The sequence below is a fragment of the Myripristis murdjan genome, chromosome 17 (genome assembly GCF_902150065.1).
Source record: "Myripristis murdjan chromosome 17, fMyrMur1.1, whole genome shotgun sequence".
Classification (NCBI taxonomy): Eukaryota; Metazoa; Chordata; class Actinopteri; order Holocentriformes; family Holocentridae; genus Myripristis; species Myripristis murdjan.
This window is the reverse complement of record NC_043996.1, coordinates 8926937-8950044: the sequence shown is the minus strand read 5'-3', so window position 1 is coordinate 8950044 and position 23108 is coordinate 8926937. Positions and strand designations below refer to the sequence as shown.

At 39.4% G+C, this 23108-nt stretch overlaps 1 protein-coding gene across 1 annotated transcript in view; it reads right to left on the bottom strand.

The window, feature by feature from the left end:
* brinp2 (bone morphogenetic protein/retinoic acid inducible neural-specific 2) overlaps positions 1 to 23108 on the bottom strand; it is a 129033-nt gene that overhangs the window by 88111 nt on the left and 17814 nt on the right. The window contains exon 2 of the mRNA XM_030074545.1: positions 1472 to 1662. Within this exon, the coding sequence (XP_029930405.1) occupies positions 1472 to 1662 (191 nt within the window). The remainder of the gene's footprint in view (positions 1 to 1471; positions 1663 to 23108) is intronic.

Here is a 23108-nt window from a genome sequence, read left to right as displayed (position 1 = left end):
TGAGATAACGTTTCACCACTGTTAGTTTTTTTTAATTCCCTAAATGTCAATGCAAAGTTGCAGTGGAAAGAGTGAAGTCTGTGCAAAACAAAACCACAGTATTGTGAGGGAGCCATGCTGTTGTTTGCTTGGCAATAGCAGCCAGGGCTAACACAGTTATATGTGTCTCCTTTTTTTTTTTTTTTTTGTGCTGTTCTGAAAAAAACGATCCATGAGTCAAACCTGTGATACGATCTCCTGCACCCACAGTTTCTTTTTATCCCTTTACAATAATTCCTGATATTGAGCCGGAGCCAATGTTGCACGATCCACACCTTCTCATCTCCTCCTTTGTGATTGTTATAGCCTTAATAAAGGGAATTGAAAGGAGATAATAGCTTTTACCTGGATGCAGCTCATCAGTCAGTCCGTTATATTTTGTACCTTCAATGAATAATACAGGTCTTGACTGTCATGAGCAGCTTAAAAGACATTTATTCACCATCAAGCTTTCAAATGGGACAACTTTAAAAATTAATCACACATCTGCGGGACTGTGTGACGACCACGAATGGCAGTGTATCAATATCTTGAGGTCAGTGCTCTGAATGTAACACTAGTCTTCAGTCTTGTTTTGTGAGGCGAACAAGATCGATACTGCTGGCGATTCTGTTTTGCGAGTTACTTTTCTCCTCTGAGATTGAGTGTAAAAAGAAATTCAATAAACAGGCTGTATTTCTATAGCACTTTTCTCGACTGCCGACCTCTCAGAGTGCTTTAAAATGTTTCCCTCACATTCGCCCATTCACACACTGAGGGCGGAGGCTAATATGGAAGGTGCCAAGCTATCATCAGGAGCGGTGAGGGGTTCATGGTCTTGCTCAAGGACACTTCAGCGCGCTCTCTGGAGGAGCTGGGGATCGAACCGGGAACCTTCAGATTATCGGACTCCTGAGCCACACCGCCCAACAATAAAGAGACACTGTCTGAGAAAACAGGTCAACTTAATCCCTCTTGTGCTTCTTGCAACTGTGTAAGGATTCTGGTATAAAATCCTAAATAAAACGCACAACTCAAAGCTACAGGTGCAAGCTGAGGTGTCATTGTCACTATAATGATTATTATTATAACTTGAAAAAAAAAAGAATAATCTCATAATCCACTCAGACATACAGTTCTTAATTGATGCTTCCAGTTTTTTGTTGGTTTGTTTGTTTTGTTTTTTCAATATTATATACTTTTGTCCAGATATATAGAGGACCAATTTCAACTCAATAGCAGAAACTGAAAATGCTGCAAAAGCTAGGTAATAGATTCTACATTTCATTGTACCGAGTCGATATTAAGTTATGCTTCCAGCAAACTCAGTGTATTTTACCGGGAACCAAAAAACTGCTGAGACCTAAAATGAGTGGCTCCCCTATTTTTGGTTTGCTCCGACACATTATACCCCAGAATAAAGCAGAATATGTCATCCCCAGCCCTTCCTTACCTCCCAGGGTAGCAGAGACTAGGAAGTGGGTCCCGTACTTCTTGATGAGGTTCTCGTTGATTTGCTGCAGGGTTGGCCGTCGCCCCAGTAACCGCAGGTTGCGCAGGAACTCGGGTGCTAAGGGCAACGGCGCTTTGAGGAAATCTCTCTTCTCAGTGGCAAGGCTGTTCACCTTCCAATGGCTGAACTCCCTGAAATGATGAATACATAAAGATCATGAACACACACACACACACACACACACACACACTTTAACTCCTTGTTAGGGCACATAGCCTACAAAGATAAATGAATGCACACACAAATACACAGAAACAAGTGTTTTACAGCGAGCCTGTCAGAAGAAAATTCATATATCACATATCAAATAAGTTGTGATACCTTGGTATACCAAGTAAGGGATAATCCACAATGTGGTCTTCTACTTTTGAAAAATAATGACTTCTGCGGAGGCGAAGAGTCTTCAGGCTTCCTCCGCAAAGGCCATTATCTTTTGATAGAAGACCACCTTGAAGTGGATTATCCTGCTTATTACACGGCTTTACCATACACAAGACGTCGATAAAATGACCGAAAATAATCACTTATGTTTGTTTTATTCGCCTTTGCTTGTAGGCGAATGAGGAAAACATTTTTTTCTTGAGGTGTTTCCATACCAACGTCAATGGTGACAGCAAAGAAATTACAATAACATGTATTTATTTCACGGATGGGGAGGGTGCTGTATGCCGTGTTTGTCATGTTTACATTTGTCCAGCAGCCGACAGCAGGCAGGAACTCACCGGGACTGTGGTACAGTCACCTTTAGGTCTGCAGTGGTTGGAGCAGAGTAATTAAAGTTAAAAGTTGATGACTGTAATGTCTTTTGGACACTGGAAGCTGTGTGTAAAAATAAAGTTCTACTGTATTTTCATCGCTTTTACTACTGTCTCCTCGCAAATTATCCCTTAGATAACAAATTGACACCATTGTGGAGACAGTTGGTAGCCTCTGTCTCACACTAGTGCTAATGTTTCTCAATTTAAACCTTGCTGACTGCTCTCATCCCTGAACTTCCCTGCACAGCACAAACGTGATTTTTTTTCCATCGGTCTTTCACTTCTTCCACCTCATCTGCATTTGCCAGAAACTCTGAAAACGTATGTTCTGTTTGTGCTCCAAGAACAGCGCCACCTTCCTGTAAAGAGAACCATCAAATTCCCCTCCAAATCTGATCCAGCTAATAGAGGATGCTCATCTTTTCAGTGATGGTCTCTTTTGCTTAATGAAATTAATTACTATGTTACTATTGTTGGTGGACAGTAAAGTTTGACTGATATTTATGAAATTGTAATGAACAATGTTTTCTAATTGATGCTGCTGATAGCTGATATTTTGTACCAGTTTTTAATATCTTTAAAAAAAAAAAAAAAAAAAAAAAAAAAAAAGTATTGAGTGCTTCCACCAGATATTATCAGCACAGTGGAAAGTCCTCTAAAACTGCATGTGGAATATGAGACCCTAAAATTTATTAAACTAAGCCCACTGAACCCCAGGATATATTACATCTTTTTTATTAGAAATTCTTTTGAAATATTTTTACTAGTGGATACATACTTGTGTGGAATTCAATAAAAATGTTGCATCAGACCCAATTCAGGTTATGGGCATCCCGCAGGACACCCAGTGTAATACTGGCCAGTTAAGTACTATATTAAATGTACTGAATATGTATAATTCCCAATAAATCAAAATGCACATCCTTATATCAGACATGGACAACACTGACCAACATCATTTTTCATGAAAGGCGATCTGGGAGTTGAAGTGCAGTAACAAGCCCTCAGGTTCTTATGCAGGGTTAGATGAAGTAAGGCTAAGATATAAAGCTTGCGAGAAAGCAGACAGAGGGCTTTAAGAAGCCACTGTAGCCAGACAGTTCCCTGTTCAGAGCATGTCTGAGGCTTTAGGGCTGAGCGACATTAAAATTAGTAGATTGGACATTGGTCTGCTGGTCGTCTAGGGAAATGCCGGGCAGCGGCACAAAAAGAGACCTCATTTCGGTTCAAGTGGACAACGGTACACAGCGGCAGAGACACAGCCAGTGTGAAAATTCTGCCGTTTCGAGTGGCTGATAATCATTTCATCAGTTCATTCCTTCCGTACCGCAACCTCGAGATGTGTGAAGATTATGCAAATATCAGCAGAAAAGTACAGCTCTACTCCATCTGCATAAATTTGCTTGAGTTGAATATTAACATATTAAGGCTGCATTCTCTGAGAACAAAACACTAGCAATAACACTGTTCTCCCATGGGTGCACACACATGAACACTCACACACACACACACACACACACACACACACAAATGCATATATAGAGAACCACAAGCCTACAAAGAGAGAGGTACATATACTATTTCAGCTTTCCGTTGGCAGCTCTCACGGCGCCTTTTTGCGGTCAACCATTTGCCATTAACGGCCACACTACACTGTAATTATGCTGTTGACAGCACTGTGACTACAGTAGGCCACATACAATAGGCTAATTCCCTGAATAATATACACAGTGAATGCACACGGGGTCATTCAAATGTTACCAGGGTAAGGATAATATTGGACTGTAATTAGTTTTTTTATGCACTGCATTGCTTATTAGTCTTAGAAGGATAGTTCAGCTTTGTAGCCATTTAACATGTATGCTGACACAGCTTTTCCTCATAAGGACTGGCCCTTGGAGTATACAGTCAAACTAGTGCTCCATTAGGATGATCAGTTTCTCAAGATGCACCAATTAATGTCTCTGGACTAGGCACATTCATTGCACCATTTGCATGAGCTATCCCTGACTCTGACTACACTGATCTTTCACAAATATAAGACAGATTTTAAATATGAGGTAGCGCTAAATTTGGCTATACTGTGTTATTTTTTTCCTCACAAAAAAAGGATAAATGCATGTGAAAATAAAATACCAAATGGTACAAAATTAAGAACGCCGTGAAACTGAGCAAACAAGGAACTCGCGGCTGCAGGTGAATCTCTCCATAGGATGAATAGATTAAAAAGTCAAGAGCAGCCAGAACAAGCTTCATTTCCTCAGCTCTACCTGTCAGCTCGGCTCTCTGTAGAAAGTGCTCATTAGTTAAATTATATCACCTTCCCCACCGCAGGAAGGCGACACAAAAGACAGTATTGCACTATTATTGAACCTAATTTTAGTGACTAACAAATGGCAAGACCCCCTGTCCTGCTCATAACGCATACTGACAGCAAGTGTTTCTATATATAGAAGAAAACTCTATGGAAACATCACAGAACAGTGTTGCCAGGTGAAAGGAGGAAAGTATACTGTAGTTTGTATCACTCACCACTTATACAACGGTATGAAACGCAAGGCTCTGCATTGTCTAAGCATCACAAAAGCTGTACATAATGCCATACATCACCGTATTTCAGCTTTGACCAAAAAAAGTGTAAAACCTGTGAAAAGCTTTGACAAAGGATCTGGAACTATGCTTTTGGAAGCATGTGCATTTAAGCTACATCTGGCACAAATTAGAAGTTGGTTCATTTAATTGCATGGCCTAAATGACATTGTTTTGCAATGCAGATGTTCCCAAAGTTCAGAATAGCATGAACCAGTACAAACTCCAAATGGTGAGGCCAAGAAAGCTAACACGCCCAGCCCTCACTATGAAACTGTGAATTAATAAATAAAGTACACTACATTAAAGTGAGAGGCAAACACAATTTGTTATGGCCCCTCGTTGTGTTTTTCGTCTTTTTTCTTTGTTTTATGGACGGCTGGTAAACAACTAATTAAGAGTTTTATTGCAACCCACTAATTCTGAGGGTGAAGAAGACAGACATCACTTTCTTAATATCCTCTGAACGCCCACTCCCGGAACATCGGCAGTCCCTCTGAAATGTTTTGGCAGCATCTATCATCATCTTTATTTTCTGTCTTTCCCTCTACCTCCGTGGTTTAGTGCATGACCACTTATTGCAATAACTACAAGGCATCTTGCTTCATCCAGTCAAATAACTTGATCATCTCTCCCTTTTTAATACTTTATACTATTTTCTACACAATCTCTCAACATGTCCACAGTCCTGACAGCTGCTGTTTAAAACTGGAGCACACTGATAAAGTCTGACTGTTGTAGTCAAGATTAGGGCTAAACCAGCCTATTGGTTTTGCTGATGTCTCATTGTAATATTGGCCTTTTATTACATGCATTTTTATAACACTCAGCCAGTAATGTTATCCCGGTGTGGCAGATGTTTCTTCCTAACTACAGCTGAAAAAAAAAATAAATAAATAATAATAATAATAATAATAAAAACAGTCCTCCCTGCCCGCACATTTTATTATTTTCATTCAGCTGCTGAGGTCCACTTTTTTGTAAATTAGTTCTTCATGTTAAAGACTGTTATATTGGGTCTCCGTGCCTTATAAGCCGCTAACCTTGAAAATAATTTCTTAAATATTGTTTCTGTGGTGTTTTAGTGTCACATGGTAATCTAAATGCTGTTTCAGAGGCTTTTCAACCCTGACAATTTTTTTTAATTCAAGGGAAACATGGAATACTTGTACATTTTTTAAATGTATGCATATATGGATGGATGGATTTATTCATTTATTAATTTGTTTTTTTTGTTTTTTTTGTTTTTTTTTGCCAGGATAGTGGACAAATTTAAAGATATTAAAGGTGCACTATGCAAAATTGAGAGCGGTTTAAACTCAAACTCAACTTATTAGCGAGTCAAGGCGATGATGGTCAAATGTTGGGCTTATTCCACTTTTTTTGTCAGTTCAGTCTAGCAGGAGCTTGTTGTCAGGCTGATGCAGAAATCTTGAGAGCGCAAACCAGAAAAATAGCAACAGGCTGGTTATAATATTGTCTAAAGAGACCCACCAATGATGATTCTCACATTGCAAGGGCTTATTTTACCGCAGAAAAATTACATAATATTGCTTAATGTAGCTTTAACTATTGGCAGAAATGATCAGCTGTTTTTTACTTTGGTAAAAAATGCCATAGTACCATGTCAGTCTACCTTGTAGTAACTCTTTGTTGCAGAGGTGTGGAAAGAAGAAGAAAGCACAGTGTTGCTCACAGTCTTAAATACCGACTCCCCTTCTCATTCACAGACTCAAGTGATGACAACAATACCGCTTTTTGTCAATGTCACTGACTCAACCTTTCCATTTTCATCACACACCAACTGTCCTAAATCCCTCACAGAAAAATACAGAAATCAATGGCTCACAATCACCGCATGCCAACTCCTTTCCCTTTATATCCTCCATGAATGCCTGCTGTGTGTACAGTGCTATTATATTTTTAATGGTATAGAACATTGCAAAAGGAGAAAAAAATCAAATAATGAAATAGCAGTGATAACCTTTTATTTTTTTGTAGTGCAACAAAACGACCAAAAGTTGTTGTGAATATCTTTTTGAGCACATAGAGCTGTGCCAGTTCCCGCAGCAAAATCAAAGGTCGTTCTCATCTGGATGCAGCAGAAAGTAACAATTACTTGGCCGCTATCACATGCACCAAAATGCATTAGTTTTAGTTCAGTGTTTCAGTCCAGCATGCGCACCAAGTCACAGGATGCTGGCCATTAGTTCTAGACTGATTAACTCGGGCTGATTTAGACTGATGTGTTTTCAGAGCTTCTCTACAGTGACTGAGCATGGGCCGGCTAGTTGACGGCGACAAGGGGGGGTGGTGGGGAGAGAAGAAGAAGAACAAGACTGGTGCATCATTTACCTCTCTCCTCGCTTCGCTCTCTAAGAGTTAACGGTGAGAGTGTTGGCTGACTATCTGGCTAATGATGATAGATGGTGTTAATTAAAAGGTTTTAGCACAGCGCTGATTGCACCTGCAGCTCTGGCTCTTGGTTTTGCTGAACCGGAGGGATTTTTTTTTTTTTTTTTCAAAGCCAAAAAAAGGAAAGGAAAAAAATTCTACCTATGCAGAAAATTTCCCTTGGATGTTCTTCCTGGCAGCGTGTTGGAAAATAACACCTGGATATTATTAGCTGTCAGGTAGAAAGCACAACAGACGGCTCTCAGAGTGAACGTATTTACCAAACACTTCACATCACTGCAGCGACGAAGAGTGGGAGTTCTGTAGAAATGACAATTCGTATCCGCTGGCTGCGTTTGCTGCAGGAGAGTGGGTGAAAATGATTAAATGTACATGCGTACGTGTGTTGATTAGCTGTGCGTCTATGGATCCCACTGGAAGATGTGATGTAATGGGACATAATGTGGTGTTACACTCTCTTTCTCTTGTTTTCAGGCAGGTGACCAAGAAAAAGCATTTTAATGATCTTTTTTTTACATTTCTTTTAGTTGTATTACTGCTTTTCAAGCTATAATAAGATAGCTGGAAAAGATTTGGAATGAAAAGAGAGAGAGAGAGAGAGAGAGAGAGAGATCAGGTCATCTTTCTTACAACGTTGCACTGCATACTGTCCTGTAAGCTCCTTAGCTCGTCACCCCATTGTATGCCACAAGCCTATTTCTGCTGAGCTTTATAGCCCGATGAGAGGTTTCTGGTGTCCAAACTGAAAAGGACCTGAAACTTTATAATGAGCAGTTTCACCTGAGTCAGGTACAGCCTCACCTCTTAATAAGAAGTGACCCAAATACTATTTCTGGCTACACGAATGAGGGGGTGGAGAGCGAAAGAGGGGTAACCTTCAAGTCCTCCCATGAAAATTCTGCGTAAATCCTCGCAACCCGTCCTCTCTGAAAAAGCGCATCATTCATGTTTTTTTTTTCCCCCAACTATTCTTAAACTTGAGTGGGATTTGTTCACAAGAATAAGAGAAACAAAGAGTAATGAGAACAAAAGAAGAAACTGAAAAACAGATGTTGTGCTTTGTTTTAGTTTTACATTTTGTTTAGTTTCGGTTTATAACAAATGCTATAAAAAAGTTATAGCATGAGAGAAGCCTTTTAGACGAAAGAACAAGCCTCATGATTATCTTCTTGTTGTTTACACATGGTTGAGACACTGATGGGATGAGATTGTGACTTTGCATACAAATTTAATGTTGCGTCATAAAAGCTGGCCAGGTGGCGTCATCAAACATAACAGCAAAAGGTTATTACGCCGAAATAGTTTAAATAAATGAGGTTCCACTTCTGCAATAGGCTCCTCTATTTTTTCAGCCCAGGAGCCAAATAAGGAAACCGTTCTCTTGTCCCAGGACCCGAGTTCATTAAAATCTACTCTTGTCATTTGGGAACCCACTAGAAACAGGCCCTCCACGCAGACTGGAGTGGAAGTCAGTCCATGATTTTTAATGATGTCTGAGTTGCTCCCACCAGAGCCATTATGCATCTTCTGAAATGAATTAAACTGGAAGCTCACTACTTGGGACTTAATATGGTGCTCCCAAAATGAGCTGCGACATCAAGAGAAAGCAAGGCATTTTATGTAGACCGATGATATAATTTCATGTAATTGCAACAGATTCACACTGAATCAACATATCCTTACTGCTGGTTCAGTAATATTTCACCGCATGTTAAGTGCCAAGATTTAAGTTTGTATTTCGGTGTGGGAAAGTCAAAACAATTTAATGTGTGGTAATGCTAAATTTGCATGGTGTGCCCTAAATCTGTACAAGGCATCACCTGCCTACTTGCAAGGCTGGCATATCTAGGTTGAGTGTCTGTGTCAGCTATTTTTAAAATTTGTCAAGCTTCAGCTGAATCTTGTTGGCTGAAGATGTCAAAGACACCACAGTATATACAATAAATGTCAGTGATGTTGCTGAGATTTGACATTATTTCAGCAAATTGGACAAGCCATTTGTAAGTCTGGGGCTTGGATAAATGTGCTTGGGCAATGTGATGTATTGTTGCATCATATCGGTGCATATTGGTGGAAACTTTAATGATCCCGGTGGAGAAATCGCATTGCCACGGAAGCTGACAATAGGGTATACCAGGCTAGAATGAAGCAAATACAGAGTAATGAAGCCAATAGAGCTTTTTTCACAGCAGCCATTTGGACATGAAATAGCAGGGTAAACACAGATGTTGCTAGACATTTTAATTAAGTTTCTGTTTCTGTTAGGAGTGCCAGATAAATAGAACCAGGGCCCTACATTCCACCTCCCTGGAAAGGCTCTCCTACACTGAAATTGAACAGAAACTTAATTAATGTCATTATTAGAACCAACTGTCTTTACCCTGCTATCTCATGTCAAAATGGCTGCTGTGAAAAAAGGTATACAAGTATGCAATAATACATTTTATAGCGTAAATAAAACTTTAGCATCATTGCTGACATGACGTGAGTGTGCATTGCCAGCTGTTCACATTATCAAACAGACATAGATGGAATATACATCTAGAAGGTAAAATATATCCAGGAAAGAATCTGGATATGCAGTGTTAGCATTTACACGTGTACATAGCATACATGCAAGGATGCTTCCAGCAATGTATTTACCGTCGGTGTCAACTCATACAGTTTGTTCATAAATAACATAATTTACGATAATAATCATAAGTGCTTCCAGCGATACTATTTTAAAATGAGCTTTTACTGAATTTGTATATTTCATGAACAAATCAAAATACAGGGATATATTAAAGATGAAGGGCAGCGATCTGCAGAGGTTCACACCTACGCATGCACTGTCTCATAGGCAATGAAATATACAGGTTAAGGTCACAGATGCAGAACCAAATTATGCATACATTGGCAAATGGAAGTGGCATATGCACACAAATATATTTACACATGTGTGCAGATGTGTATTATTAGCTATCTCTTTGCAAAAAAAAAAAAAAAAAAACATACAAAAATGATACCAAGTTATGAGCAGGGATATCTACAGTACAAGTTGTGTTCATGAACACAGATCAGGAAGGATCTGTAGGAAATTCACTTTAAATACAAAATAAAGTGTTTTCATACACTAGTAGCCATCAGAGAGGCGTCTCATCCTGCATCCATGTTCCATGAGCGATGCATTGTCCACTGTGGACAATGTGGACAAATAGTACAAGGGAAGAAAATAAGTATACTGACAGTAACTACACAGTAACAATAATGTGTCTATAATGCCGCATTACCTTGCTTATCATAGCTGAAACGGCAACATTTTTCTGTTCAATTCAAATAGTTCAGCAGTGGTGCAACAAGCATACAGCAACATGTGGCAGGCTGCCAACTGATATCAGAGAGTTAAATTAAACCTTTTTTAAGATGATGATGATGGGTCTTGTGTGCAAATGCATCCCATATGCAATGTAAATGTTGCAAATGCGATGAAGTATTAGTGAGTAATCAGCAACAGGCATTTTCCCAACAGGTTAAGTGTAGGATGTCAGTAACCCAGTACTGGGTTCAGCAGTAGGTTGAGACTTTTGTAACGCCAGAAATGTTGAATTTCATCCAGAATGCAAAAAGTAATAGAAAGATGAATAAATTAAATTAGATAACACCTTCATGCAGAAAGACCTCATGAATTCAAATGTAAGACTTTTTAATGACTTTCAAGACCTAATATTTATAAAACTGCATTTAAGACATTTTAAGACTTTTTAAGGCAGACACCCTTCTTCAATGACTTCATCTGCAGACTCATACTGAAACAAAATCAGCTAGGCCCTTAATTCAGTGGCGTTCTGTGTTAGGCTCCAAATTTCAAGTTTATTCCAGTGTTAGCTGTGTTTTTAGAGAGGCTTGCTGAACACATTTTGCAGGGGAGGAAGTAAGAAACAGTTTAACCCGGAGTCATTTTAAGTTTGCATGATGTGCTCTGAATCTGCTTGCCGACCTGCCTGCCTTTCCGCGTGGCTGGCTGCACTGTATCTAGGTTGAGAGTTTGTGCCATATGATAGCGATTAGAACATAGTGGCAAAATCAAGGGGGCTGAATGCCTCACTTTCTCTGTTAAATTTCTCTTAGCTATTTTGAGAGCTGTGGTGTAGCCTATCTCCTTCTGTGTGTGTGTGTCTCTCTGTGTGTGTGTGTGTGTGTGTGTGTGTGTGTGTGTGTGTGTGAGACAGTGTATGTGTGCACGGAGGTTGATGTGCCCTATTTCCCCTCTAAACTGAAAACTAGGTTTTGGGCTTATTAATATTTGTATCCACTCCTCCAGCCCAGAAAAAGAGAGGGGGTCTATCACTTCAGTGTAAGGCATCCATTTCTGAATTAAAATGAATTCATTTGAAAAAGAAGTTTCAATTTGATTGTTTCTGGGGCTGAATAATTGTTCTGAAAGCACAAGACTGAATACTGTGTGTGTCTTTGACGTGAAAAGCCAGCCTGTCAGTGTTAATTTATTGAGATACAGTCTTTCTGTCTCTGCTTGGTGTTGCTGTGAATTTCCAATAACACACTGCTGCAGTGGCACTGCTATATAGACAACAGCATTATTCATAAGGTGTACTGCCAGAGGAAAAAATTACTCAGTGATGCATAGGTGTCCCCAAATCTGATAGGTGGAGTTTCTCTGAATACAGTTCTAAACTCTCATAGGTGCGATAAAAATTAATGTATAAATTTCATGCATACAACCACACAGACGTGCTTTTGATGAAGTGAAAGGAACTTTTTGAGAAAACACACAGGCAATTAGGAAGGGTTTCCTTTTCCCTGTTGCCTCTTTTGTGCAGCTGTGCTGTTAACAATGAACAGGTTAAATACCTACGTTGGAAAATATGTGATGAGCATAATCCTTTTTTCTCACTGTCACTTTTTCTGTTTCTCCCTCCTGTGTACTCTTTTTTTTTATCAGTTTCTTTTTACTTCCACTGTTTTTCATCATTTGTCTCATTCTGCTTCCCGTCTCTCCATTCTCTCGATGATCTCTCAATGCTCTCTTTCTCTCTGTGTCTCTGAGCCACTTTAACATACCCCGTCAGAGGAACGAAATTGCCTATCACAAAGTAAAAATAATTCAGCCTAGGGACAAATGCAGAAACAGAGATGCCCCTTTTCCCTACTGCAACAGGGACATTTCAACCAAATGAGATCAGACATCGTTGGGGACTCCAACGGATCTGGGTATTTCCCCCAGCTCATAACCTCTCTCAACTAGTTGAACAGGAACTGAGCTTCAATATTAGACTTCAAAATGACTCTTGCTAAATTAATAGAGAGTGCAGGAGTTGCAGCATCTAAATGCCGGTTATTAGATTTTCTACTGTATTGCCTCAGAGGCATCTTGCCACAGAAGAGTAAATTGTTTGTGTTTTTTTCCAGCTGGGCTGAAATAATTGAATCAGTACGTGTTTATACACAGATCTGGTGGCACTTATTATCGCAGTGAGGCATCGACAGTGTCCTGGTGTGATGCCATTTCACCAACTCGCATATACAGAACGCTTACATGTGCTCACGCACACACGTGGACCAGCTGCAATCCAATTTCACTGCACTAGTATGGGGTGGAGATCCAATCTGTCATCTCCTTAACAAAGTGAGAAATTTTAATAGGAAAGACGAAGTGAAAGATGAACATGAGAGCGAGTTCAGAGCAAGAGACCTGGAGTGCTACGTTGCAAAGGACATTACAAAATCTAAAATGAAAAACAGAAGGAAGAAAGGAATGAGACTGAAAATGTAAGGGTCATCTTCGCCACCACTGTCACTCAATGGAAATAAAAATGATTAAATGATTAAAGGAAGCAAGCAGAAAACATGTTTTGTTTGTTACCAGTAAATACTGAGCTGACAGGTGCGATCTGATGATGGTAGCTGTTGATGTATGCAATTCTTTTGAAACAAAACAAAACAAAACAAAACAAAACAAAAGTGTTTAGCACATCAAATGGGGGACGGCAGCTCTTGTATTGCTTTGTATTGCTCTCAAGGTCACATGTATAAGATGAGTTAAGAGTAAAGTATGCTAGCTTCAACAAGCAGCTTTTTTTTTCAAGACAAACTTAAAAATTAATATAATTCCGGTAGCTTATGATTATTCTTATAATTATGCAAAAAATTGTTCACCAGAGCACCGGAGCCAGTCCTAACTGCATCACATTTCGGTGTCTGTGTTCCCATCAAAAACCAGCTAAAATCACCAATAAGCCAACTGCCCCAAAACCTAGTGCATACCTAAGTTACAGCATGAGAGAACGCTAAAATGTATTATATTTAAAAAATAAATAAATAAATAAATAAAAATGGCACAACAGAACAGGTAGCTGTTGTTGCTGAATATTTCTAAAGTCATGTACTGGGTTCAATCTTACATAGACTGGCCCCGACAAGAGAAATAACAGTACAATTCCCTGTTTATCTATGTAGTTTAGTCAGGAATGCCTTGAAGTGCAGCAGGAACACAAGAGGCCAGTGGTGCAAAAAACATCCTGCAAAATACTACAGCACAGCCATTAATAACCTCTGAACATGGTATAAATATGTGTGTTAAAGCACCACTTGTCATTGCATCTTCAGGCACCTTCACCAGTTAATGTTTTTTATATTTGCACGTCTTTCGTTAACTTGAGCATATGGTATTAGGGGGCTATACATATTTCATGTTCATGACATATTAATGAGAAATTGGCTTACTTAGTGACTACAGCCAATAGGGAAGGTCATTAGGGCACGCTATGTACAGAAATGCAAATAAAAGGAATGAATAGGTGTCAATAGCTGATGAAACATAACAAGCTACTTCAGTGCATATTTTTATATTGTGTTAAGAGTAGTGCTGTCAAGTAATTAATGTTGCTGATAGTGCTAATCACAAGGTAGTCACAGATTAATCATATTTTTAAAATGTATTAAATTACCTACCTTTTCACTGATGTATAGTATTTTGGAAACAACTGTTCAGCAAGTGGGTTTATGTGGTGATATATGATTCCCTGACACAATTTGTATGATGATTTTCAGTTTGTTGTCTTTAGAATCACTTGCAAATCACTTGTAAGGTGTTGAACTTTAAAAGTATTGTCTTTCTCTCCTGTCATTTAGCTGTCATCTCATGTCATCTCGTTCACATATAGAAGCTATTCCATGGGATCGCCTCCCATGGCAATCTACTTCCTGCTGCAGTCTAAGCACCAAAGACTAGTTCCCCTGTTCAAAATAAAATTTAATCTACTTCACCTTTCTCTCATTCACAGAAAATTTAATCTTATTTCAAATTTCTCTTTCATTCCTATAATAAATATCTCCTGATTGAACAAGGATCATTGGAGGTACTAGCAAAAGATGTTTGGCATTCAGATGGGATTTTAAACTTGCACTTCAACAGAATAGCATTTCAATGTTGCAGTATGTGCATACAACTGAGACCCATCAGGAAGTTTCGTGAAAGAAAACTTGCCATCCAGCAGGATGTCTTTTTTCATATCCTCTTTTATTGGCATTCAGTAGCTCAATGCTGGCAGAATGTGTTGCATTATGTGTGCCATCAAGTGCAGTAAAAATGGTTCAAAGTGGAACATGGCATTAATTTGTGTAATTTTATTAATAATGTGTTAAGGTCAAGTGTGTTAACTTTGAAAGTCTTGGTTAAAAGGTAAATGGAAATGTTGGAAAAGTATTTTGCAAAAAAAAAAAAAATGTTGGAAAAGTACTTTGCAAGATAGTTTTCACCCCATCTGCCTTCCATACAGGAACTACATTTCAAACTGGACCATTGAACTTGCCAGCTGTCATTAGCTTTGCCCCAAAAGCTACACTTCAGGTTTTTGTACTTAGTCAAGTGGCCACTTGCGTGTTGTATTTCCAGGAACTGTCCAAAGTGTGCAAGTAGGTGTGAAGACTACAAGTGCTCAGAGGTTTTGTCAGCACACTTTGGGACACACTTGGCAAGAGAAAGCAAGCTGCAGCAGCTACTGCAGTTACTGGTGTTTTATGACCCAAGAATGGAAAAAAGAAGATACATTTTCTGAATAAATATGTGAATTAAAAGCCCACTTAGTGTTTCAAACATTAAAGCACAGCTGGCCAAAATCATGAATAAACACATTAATAAAGACGTAAATAAATAAGAAAATAATTAGATCTCACTTGGCAAATAGAGAACATACAGTAACCTAATATAACTTATTTATATCTTGCGTGTCATCTTAATTGCCGCTGCTTCCTTTGGGCATACAACTCCTGATGAATTGTGGGATACTCTCAGCCCTTGATACCATTCTGTAGTGGTATTAGGATAAGGGTTCATTAACTGTGGATTAAATGCTCCTGCACTTAGACATTTTTAGAAATGGGACAGTGTTCCACACTTACTCAGTGGTGCGTGAACACACGCTTGAGACCACAAGTGTTCTAGTGTTGGGATTGGTGCAAAGACATTATCGCACAACCCACCAGTGTTTCAAGATCCAGGGACCAAACCGAACAAATGACAGTGGATTACAAATTGTCAAAAATTCATGGACATCACTGGCACAACCAACCACTGAGTCTTGATTTCTGAATGGACAAACATGCTGAAGGATGCCAGTGACCTGCTACTATGGTTTGTAGTTGTATTTTTTTTTTTTTTTTTTTTTTAGTATTTAGTTATATTTTTGGTTTCCCCATTGATTTGTGCCCATGTGATGCCTAACAAGGAATTGCTAAGGGGCAATGGACCACAATGTTGGTTTCAAAATATAATCCATGACACAGATTTTACTGTAGTCAAATTACAATAAACCATTTGCATGCAACCCTTTGTTTATCAGCTCAAGGGTAGACCGAAAATGTACCAGAAAATGCCAGCCCCAGAAAGTCTGTGGCAGTTTGCGTGTGTTTCCATTAGTTTGCCAGTTCCCAGTGTGCTAAACATTAGGCTTTGTGCCAAACAACACAATGTGGTAGGACGAACTGGTTCTTAGCACAACCTGGCCACCGTCTGCTCTTATCCATATGGTCAATTTGTCTTGAGCTCTCACAGTGGAAGTGAAAGCACACACACACACACACACACACACACACACACACACACACACACACACACTTATTTTTTCCCCATCTACCCCTTTTCTTATAAAACGCTGTTACCACCCTGCCTCTACATTCGTCTTTTGTTCACTCTTCTTTTGTTCTCATATGTTCTCTTTCTCTCTTGACATCATTCCTCCTCCTGGCTCTCTCTTTGCCTTCACTAGATCTCATTTCTTTCTCTCCATTGCCCAGGTAATATTTGAGCAGGTATTCAGGCTCTTCAGTTGCCTTTGTGTTTGCTGTCTGCTGTGTCGCCATCAGCTGCTGCGAAAATCTTTTTGGCTTTGCCTTCCTCCACTACAGAGCTTTTAGTTTATTCCAGATTTGCCCATGAATCATGAGAGGGAAGGATTAGCCACAACAAAGCAAACATAATGCTGCAAATTCATGATTTCAGCTATAAGTTATCAGCCATTCAAAAAATGATGGGGGATATTTTTTCTGGACAAAAAAGACGTAACTATTCTCAGACCCAGTGTTTTTAGTTTAGCTGACCTGAAGGCATGTTGCAGGAACACAGAAATAAGTCCCTCAATAATTGTATAGAGCTATTAACATAAAAAAAAAAAACTTAACTTTGGTAACAAAAAATTAACAATGAACATGACTTAAGTCTCTCAAGGTATTGTTCTGTTTGTTGGATCATGAGTCATCCCGCCTCAAGCATGAGCACAGCAGAACCTGTCAACCCATGCTTGTGTAACGCTACTAAAATAGCTTCAGCTGCCACAGCTATGGCAACAATATGAGGTACTCCATTAAGACCTGTTCGGGGTATTTCTGAGAATGGTTGCCAGTGCCTTCAAGGGTCACACCGCCATGTTGAAAGGGTAAAAGCTAAAGTAAATATTCCAAGTTTGTTACCTCTTACTTCCGGACAAAACAAAAAGAAATTGCCTAATTTGTGGTTGGTTAAAGGCTTTTAAAGACTAAGAGACAAAATCAAAATCTGTGTGAAGCCTCTAATGGTGAAAAGTAGGGTGTCTGGGTACCTGTTGCACTCTATGGGTGGTGAAATCACCTGCAAACAAAAAGCTTGGCTTCCTTTGTGAGTTTTTCCCTGTATAAGCATGTTTCCTTTGCAAGTTCTTTGTACACATTCTGCCCTCATTACATGACGTCTTAAGATGCATAACTTGGTGGATAGCCAACAGCAATCTCTCTCCCAGTAAAGTTACAGAGTCAGAGCTATAATGCTGATCTTTTAATGGAAGAATCGAGTTTCCACCTTGTGAAACTGCACAAACATAAAGATATGTGTCAGAATATCAATTCAATAGGAGTTTCATACACCACAAACAAACAATACAAGAAAGTACTATGCCATAGCAATTCAAATATTAAATAACCATTTAACTCCAGCTTAGCATAATAATCAAAACTCGGTCAATACTCACAAGTCTCCACTGATGGGCAGCAATGGAACTACAGCAAGGTTTGTGAAGGTTATCTATATTGTCTATGGGTAGTTACTGCAACCCTTGTGGGATACAAAAGTTAAACTGCTAACTAAACCTATTCTACCACTATATTCTAGTGCAAAACACAAAAACTGGGTGGCACATTACATTAGTGACTGAAAAATCACCGTGTACAGCATCTACATGAATGTAAACAGAAAACGCTACACTCCCACAGTGCAGCACACTTGTCACCCAAAAAGTGACATTGATCTCTAAATTCTACACTCTTTAACAATAAGCACTAGCTGCCAACCTTGTTACTGACTTGTCATAGGGTGCATGCTGCATACAAGCAGTCATTTCATTTTTGCAATTTCATCAAAGATGAATGACTTCGTCTTTGCAATTGAATCTTTGCAGTGAACAGAGAGGGAAAGTCACTGAAAAGAACAGGGTCAGACATGTGCAGCTGCTTTTTTTAATCCAAAGACAAAAGTAAATCCCCAAGCCAAATGTGTGCAGAAAGATAGTAACTTCAACTAAATGACCACTCCTGTCCAGTCCTGTTTGTCTTCACTCCGTCTTAATGTACTGGCTCTGAGAGGACCCAAGACAGACAGAGCTGAGTGATGCTGAAATACAGACAGGCCTAGTATTCAGATGAGTCAGAAAATGATAAGACAGTCATCTTTTAATGATGTGAAGATAAGGAACACTGGCATAGTTTTGATTTTAGTTAACTTGCTGGAGGACACCTCTGGGGAGGTGTGCTTATTTCCCAGGCATACAACAGGGAAATTTAAAGCCTGGTAAAAGTTTTGTGGTGAATTACACGAGACTTTGGAATGTTAAAAAACATCAATTAATAATGTTTGACAGATGGGAGCGGAACTAAGACAGCAAGTGACTGATAATATTTTTTTCTTTCTTTTTTTTTTTTTTTTTTTTTCCTCTGGCACAGTAAAATCACATTCAGTCGATACAAGTGTTACAACCTCAAGTGAGATCTGATGCAAAATGTCTTTGTGTATGTTTTGTGTATGAGTTCTGCCCGTTCCTTGAACTCTGAGGCATCCAGGATTGTTATTAACAATTCTGTTTTTATGCCCAGACGATAGCTGAAAGTGTCACAGAGAACATCCCTTACACTTTATCTTAAATGAATACAAGTTTGTCAAAAGTTAACACAGGACATGTTCATGAAAAGTTACCCAAATTATTCTTACTGTTGCCCTTTCAAAAACTCTGCCTCTGGCTGTCAACAGAATCAAAATTCCAGTCTGCCTCCTGGTGTAAATGCTAGCACCTTCCAGCAGTTTTAATGAATGGTCTGAATGCTCAGCAGTATGCATAGTTAATGAGGTGCCCCATAGTCTGTCAGAGAGGAGGCATCCAGTTTCTTGTCAAACAAGCCACAATCTCTGCCCCTCTGTTGTTTCTGGGTGGTGAAGTTCCAACAATGAATATTTGCACCCCAGAGATACAAGTATTGCTCTACAGTGGATGGCACAATTACATGGAACGTTAGACTCTGAAGATTTGTGCCATCTAATCATTAAAAACTGAAAAAAAAAAAAGATCCTTGTGTCAGTGCCAGGCTTTTCCTGGCTGAGCTAAAAATCATTGCACTGAATCTTTAAAGGGATGGTAAACTAAAATGTGATTTCTAATTGAAAATCTTAAATTGTCATCACTGGACATAGAAAACATCATGAACCTGAGTGAACCTGAATTTCTTTGTATGCAGAGAAAGGCCTATCAGCTGATGTCTCCTGAGCCACAGGACTGTTTTTGTTGGGGATTAACCTGTGCTCGAGACGTCCTGGGAGCTGGGAAGTGCCCAATTTAAACCTCCAAGTTCCCACTGGGGCGCATTCGAGAGCTCCACTTAGTCATTTTTAGCATGTGCATTGCTCACTACAATCCAAAGCACTATCCCGCACTTTTCGGTTGGATAAAAAAAAGCTGGTGAAGTGGCGCCCCAGTGGCTATATAGCCATGATACCACATATCATGGCTATATCCTTACTGCAGGGGCCCGGGTTTGAATCCAACATACCCTTGCCCCCTTTTTCTTGACTGCTTTTCCTGTGTCTTTACTGTCACTATCAACTAAAGCAGAAATACCCAACGATACTCCTAAAAAAATTGGTGAAATGAAATGAAATGTTATCAATAAGATATTGCACTTTGTGTGTTCGTTGACAGGAAGTTTTTGTTGCAGCCAGGAACTTGCTTTGATGTCAGCTGTTGCTTCTCGAAGAACCGTGGGGTCAGAAATCACACCTGAGCTTCCCTGTGGGAGTTCCCACTGGGAAGGGCAATCAAGATCATATTTTCTAATGAGACCCGGGACCTCTCTCAGTTCCCAGGCCGTGTCAAAGCAGCATAAGAGCTACTTTCACATGTACGAGTTGAGTGATCCAATCAGAGCATGACCTTCATTTTTATTCCTCCTCAGCTGCACCTGTTATCCTCCACTAGGCTAGGCTCAACAAACAGTAGTCACAGTAACAGCTAGCTTGTTAGCATGGTAATTATTGCTGTTCCTGGATATGAATCTTCCATTTTGCCGAGGACTATTTTTAATGTTATCATTATTTTTATCCTTATTATAATTACCATTTTATTACAGTTACTGACTTTCAGGCACTCAACACTGAATGAGAAAATCCATATTTTTAACTGAGCTTACCATCCTTTTAACATTCTAGTTGGTTTTCCTTTGCAATCACGTTCTGCATTATGACACTGCAGACTAGGTATCATCATTTCACAGATATTTCTCTCTAGGACAGATTTCCTGTAGTTCAGGTTCAATCAGCGTTAATTAAAGGGCAGCTTGTAAAACACATAATTAACCAGAAATAATCTAAGTCACAGAATGTATAGGAGTGATCAACTGTGTACAGGTACATGTACACAATTCTGCAGTTCAATACTAAATCAGCTCCCTGGGACTAAATGAGGTTTGGTGATGGGAAAAGGTCTGCGAGGCTTGGCAGCCGCTGAGCTCCCTGACAACCCCCAATAAAGGCAGATACTGTCCCGCCCCAGGATGTCTTTCTGTGTCCACTTGAGGGGAGGGTAAATTAGATCGCATTTGCAACGGCAGAAAGGTCTGATTTAAACCAAACACCTGTCTCTCACTAATCAAATTCCAACTGTACGGATCAGATGGGTTTGCCAATTCTTTCTTTGAACTAATCAGCTTTCCTATCCCTCATGTTTGTGTGTGTGTGTTAAAGAAGGAGAGGGCAAAGACGACAGGGAGAAATCTGCGTCGTCAGGTTGTGTGGTGGTGTTGTTATCTCTGTATGTGTGAGTGAGAAAGAGGGGAGGCAGGGGGGAGAAAGAGAGAGTGGTTTATTCAGAAAACATCATCTTTTCATGATGAAAAAAGAGGAAAATATTGCCTGGATTTCCATCCCATCAGTGTTGTATCTAGCCTAATCTTCTCTGACAGAAAGTACTTTCAGATGTTTTATTGTCTTGGTAGTTCTGAGTTGTCTGTCTCTCTCTTGCACTCTCTCTCTCTCTCACACACACACACACACACACACACACACACACAGCAGGGGCCTCGAGGTGCAAATGCACATTTGGTCCTCTGAAATTTATGTGCTTGTGCGTGCATGTGTGTGTGTGTGTGTGAGCACTGAACACCCTCACTGGGACGGAGTGCCAGTCCCAAAATTTCACACTCCTACCTCCTGAGATCTACAAAACAGAGCTACCAAATTCGAATCAAAACAATCAACAGACCCCCGATAAGTTTTCAGCGAAGCCCATGTGAAATTTCAAGACAACACTCTGCGCCTCTCATCTATGTTAGGCTGTCAAAGTTTATGAATATGATTTAGATTTTAGTCTTATTCACGACAAAAAGCTGTAAAATGCCTTTTCTTGTGCAGTAATGGCATTCATGCAGAGCTGGATGCCTCCTTGACCTCAGTGCCAGAAAAACACAAACAGAGAATTTAAAGTAGTTTGCTGCTGAAAATAAGCCGCACTCACTGGATTCTACATTCTTCATGAAGCAATTAAATATTAAATCGTATGAATTTCATTTGCACAGTTCACAATGGCATGGCTCAAGGTTACAGTTCATGCACCATGCACAGTTTGAATTCCCTGACATGGACAATGAAGCCTGAGATTGACTTAAAAGTGTTTTGTTTAGTTTTACATGATATAATATATGTTTATATGTATGCATGACTAAATGAATGTTGGACTAATTGAAAAGCTGCTGCAGGTGAAATCTAAGGGCAGTTGTTTAATTACTTCTCAAAGATACTGTTTGTGTTTTGTGGAATTTTATTCAGAATTAAAAATACATTAAGATGTAGTCTAATGATTGCAATTTGACTTTATAATATTTAGTATTCAGAAAGGCTTTCTACCATTTCTAATCTGTTAGATTTTCAAAGGAATACCATGATCATAGTTTTTCCTCTTTGTAAAGTCGTCCTCCACTCAGAAAATGTGTTTTCCTTATGGTAATGTCTCCTAAAATATCTGACCTTGACTACACTGACTCGTATCGGTGCAAAGTCACAAGAGAGGTGTTTTCACACTCCTCTACGGAAGGTGGAGGTGTGTGTGCACACTCCTAAAATCTGAGATTCAGACGAACCCCTGGTCAGCTCGATTTGGTACGTCAAAAATGTGACAGCCAATCCCGTCAGCTGATGGAGCGCTGCTTTGCAGGTCATTAGCAGCAGCTCAGTCGGTCGCAGTGTTGGACCGCTGATCGTGTTTTGTTTTAAAAAAAAAAAAAAAAAACAACAAGATCAACACAAGATGGCTACTTCACATCAACAATATCAGTATAACAAAGCAATTCACTGAAGAAAAATACATATTTTGTGATGGTTAGATTATGAAATATGGACCCATTTTCATTAGTTTTGCAGGACGGGACTTCTGTGACCTGTGAGCGCTGGTTTCGAGGTGCGTGCCAGCAGGCAGGGGGGTCGGCGGGGACTATCTGCATATTCATAAATCTGAGCATTTTACATTTAAGGCACCGAGGGATTTTTTTTTTTTTTTTTTTTTTTTTTTAGGAGAAAAACTTCTAAATATGTAATATTGATGAACAGAGATTCTTTTAGTACCTTTTTGGAGCTTAATAAATGACTGGAGGGGGACTTTAAATCATTCATATTTTTGTTGTTGGCTTTTAAGCGCAAATGTCACCCTGATGTAGTTAAACCCCTGGAATCCCAGGGGCCAGTGGATGAGTTTTTCACTCTGGGCAAAATTCACTTTTTTTCTTCATTTTTAATATGTCGAATTTTTGGGTCA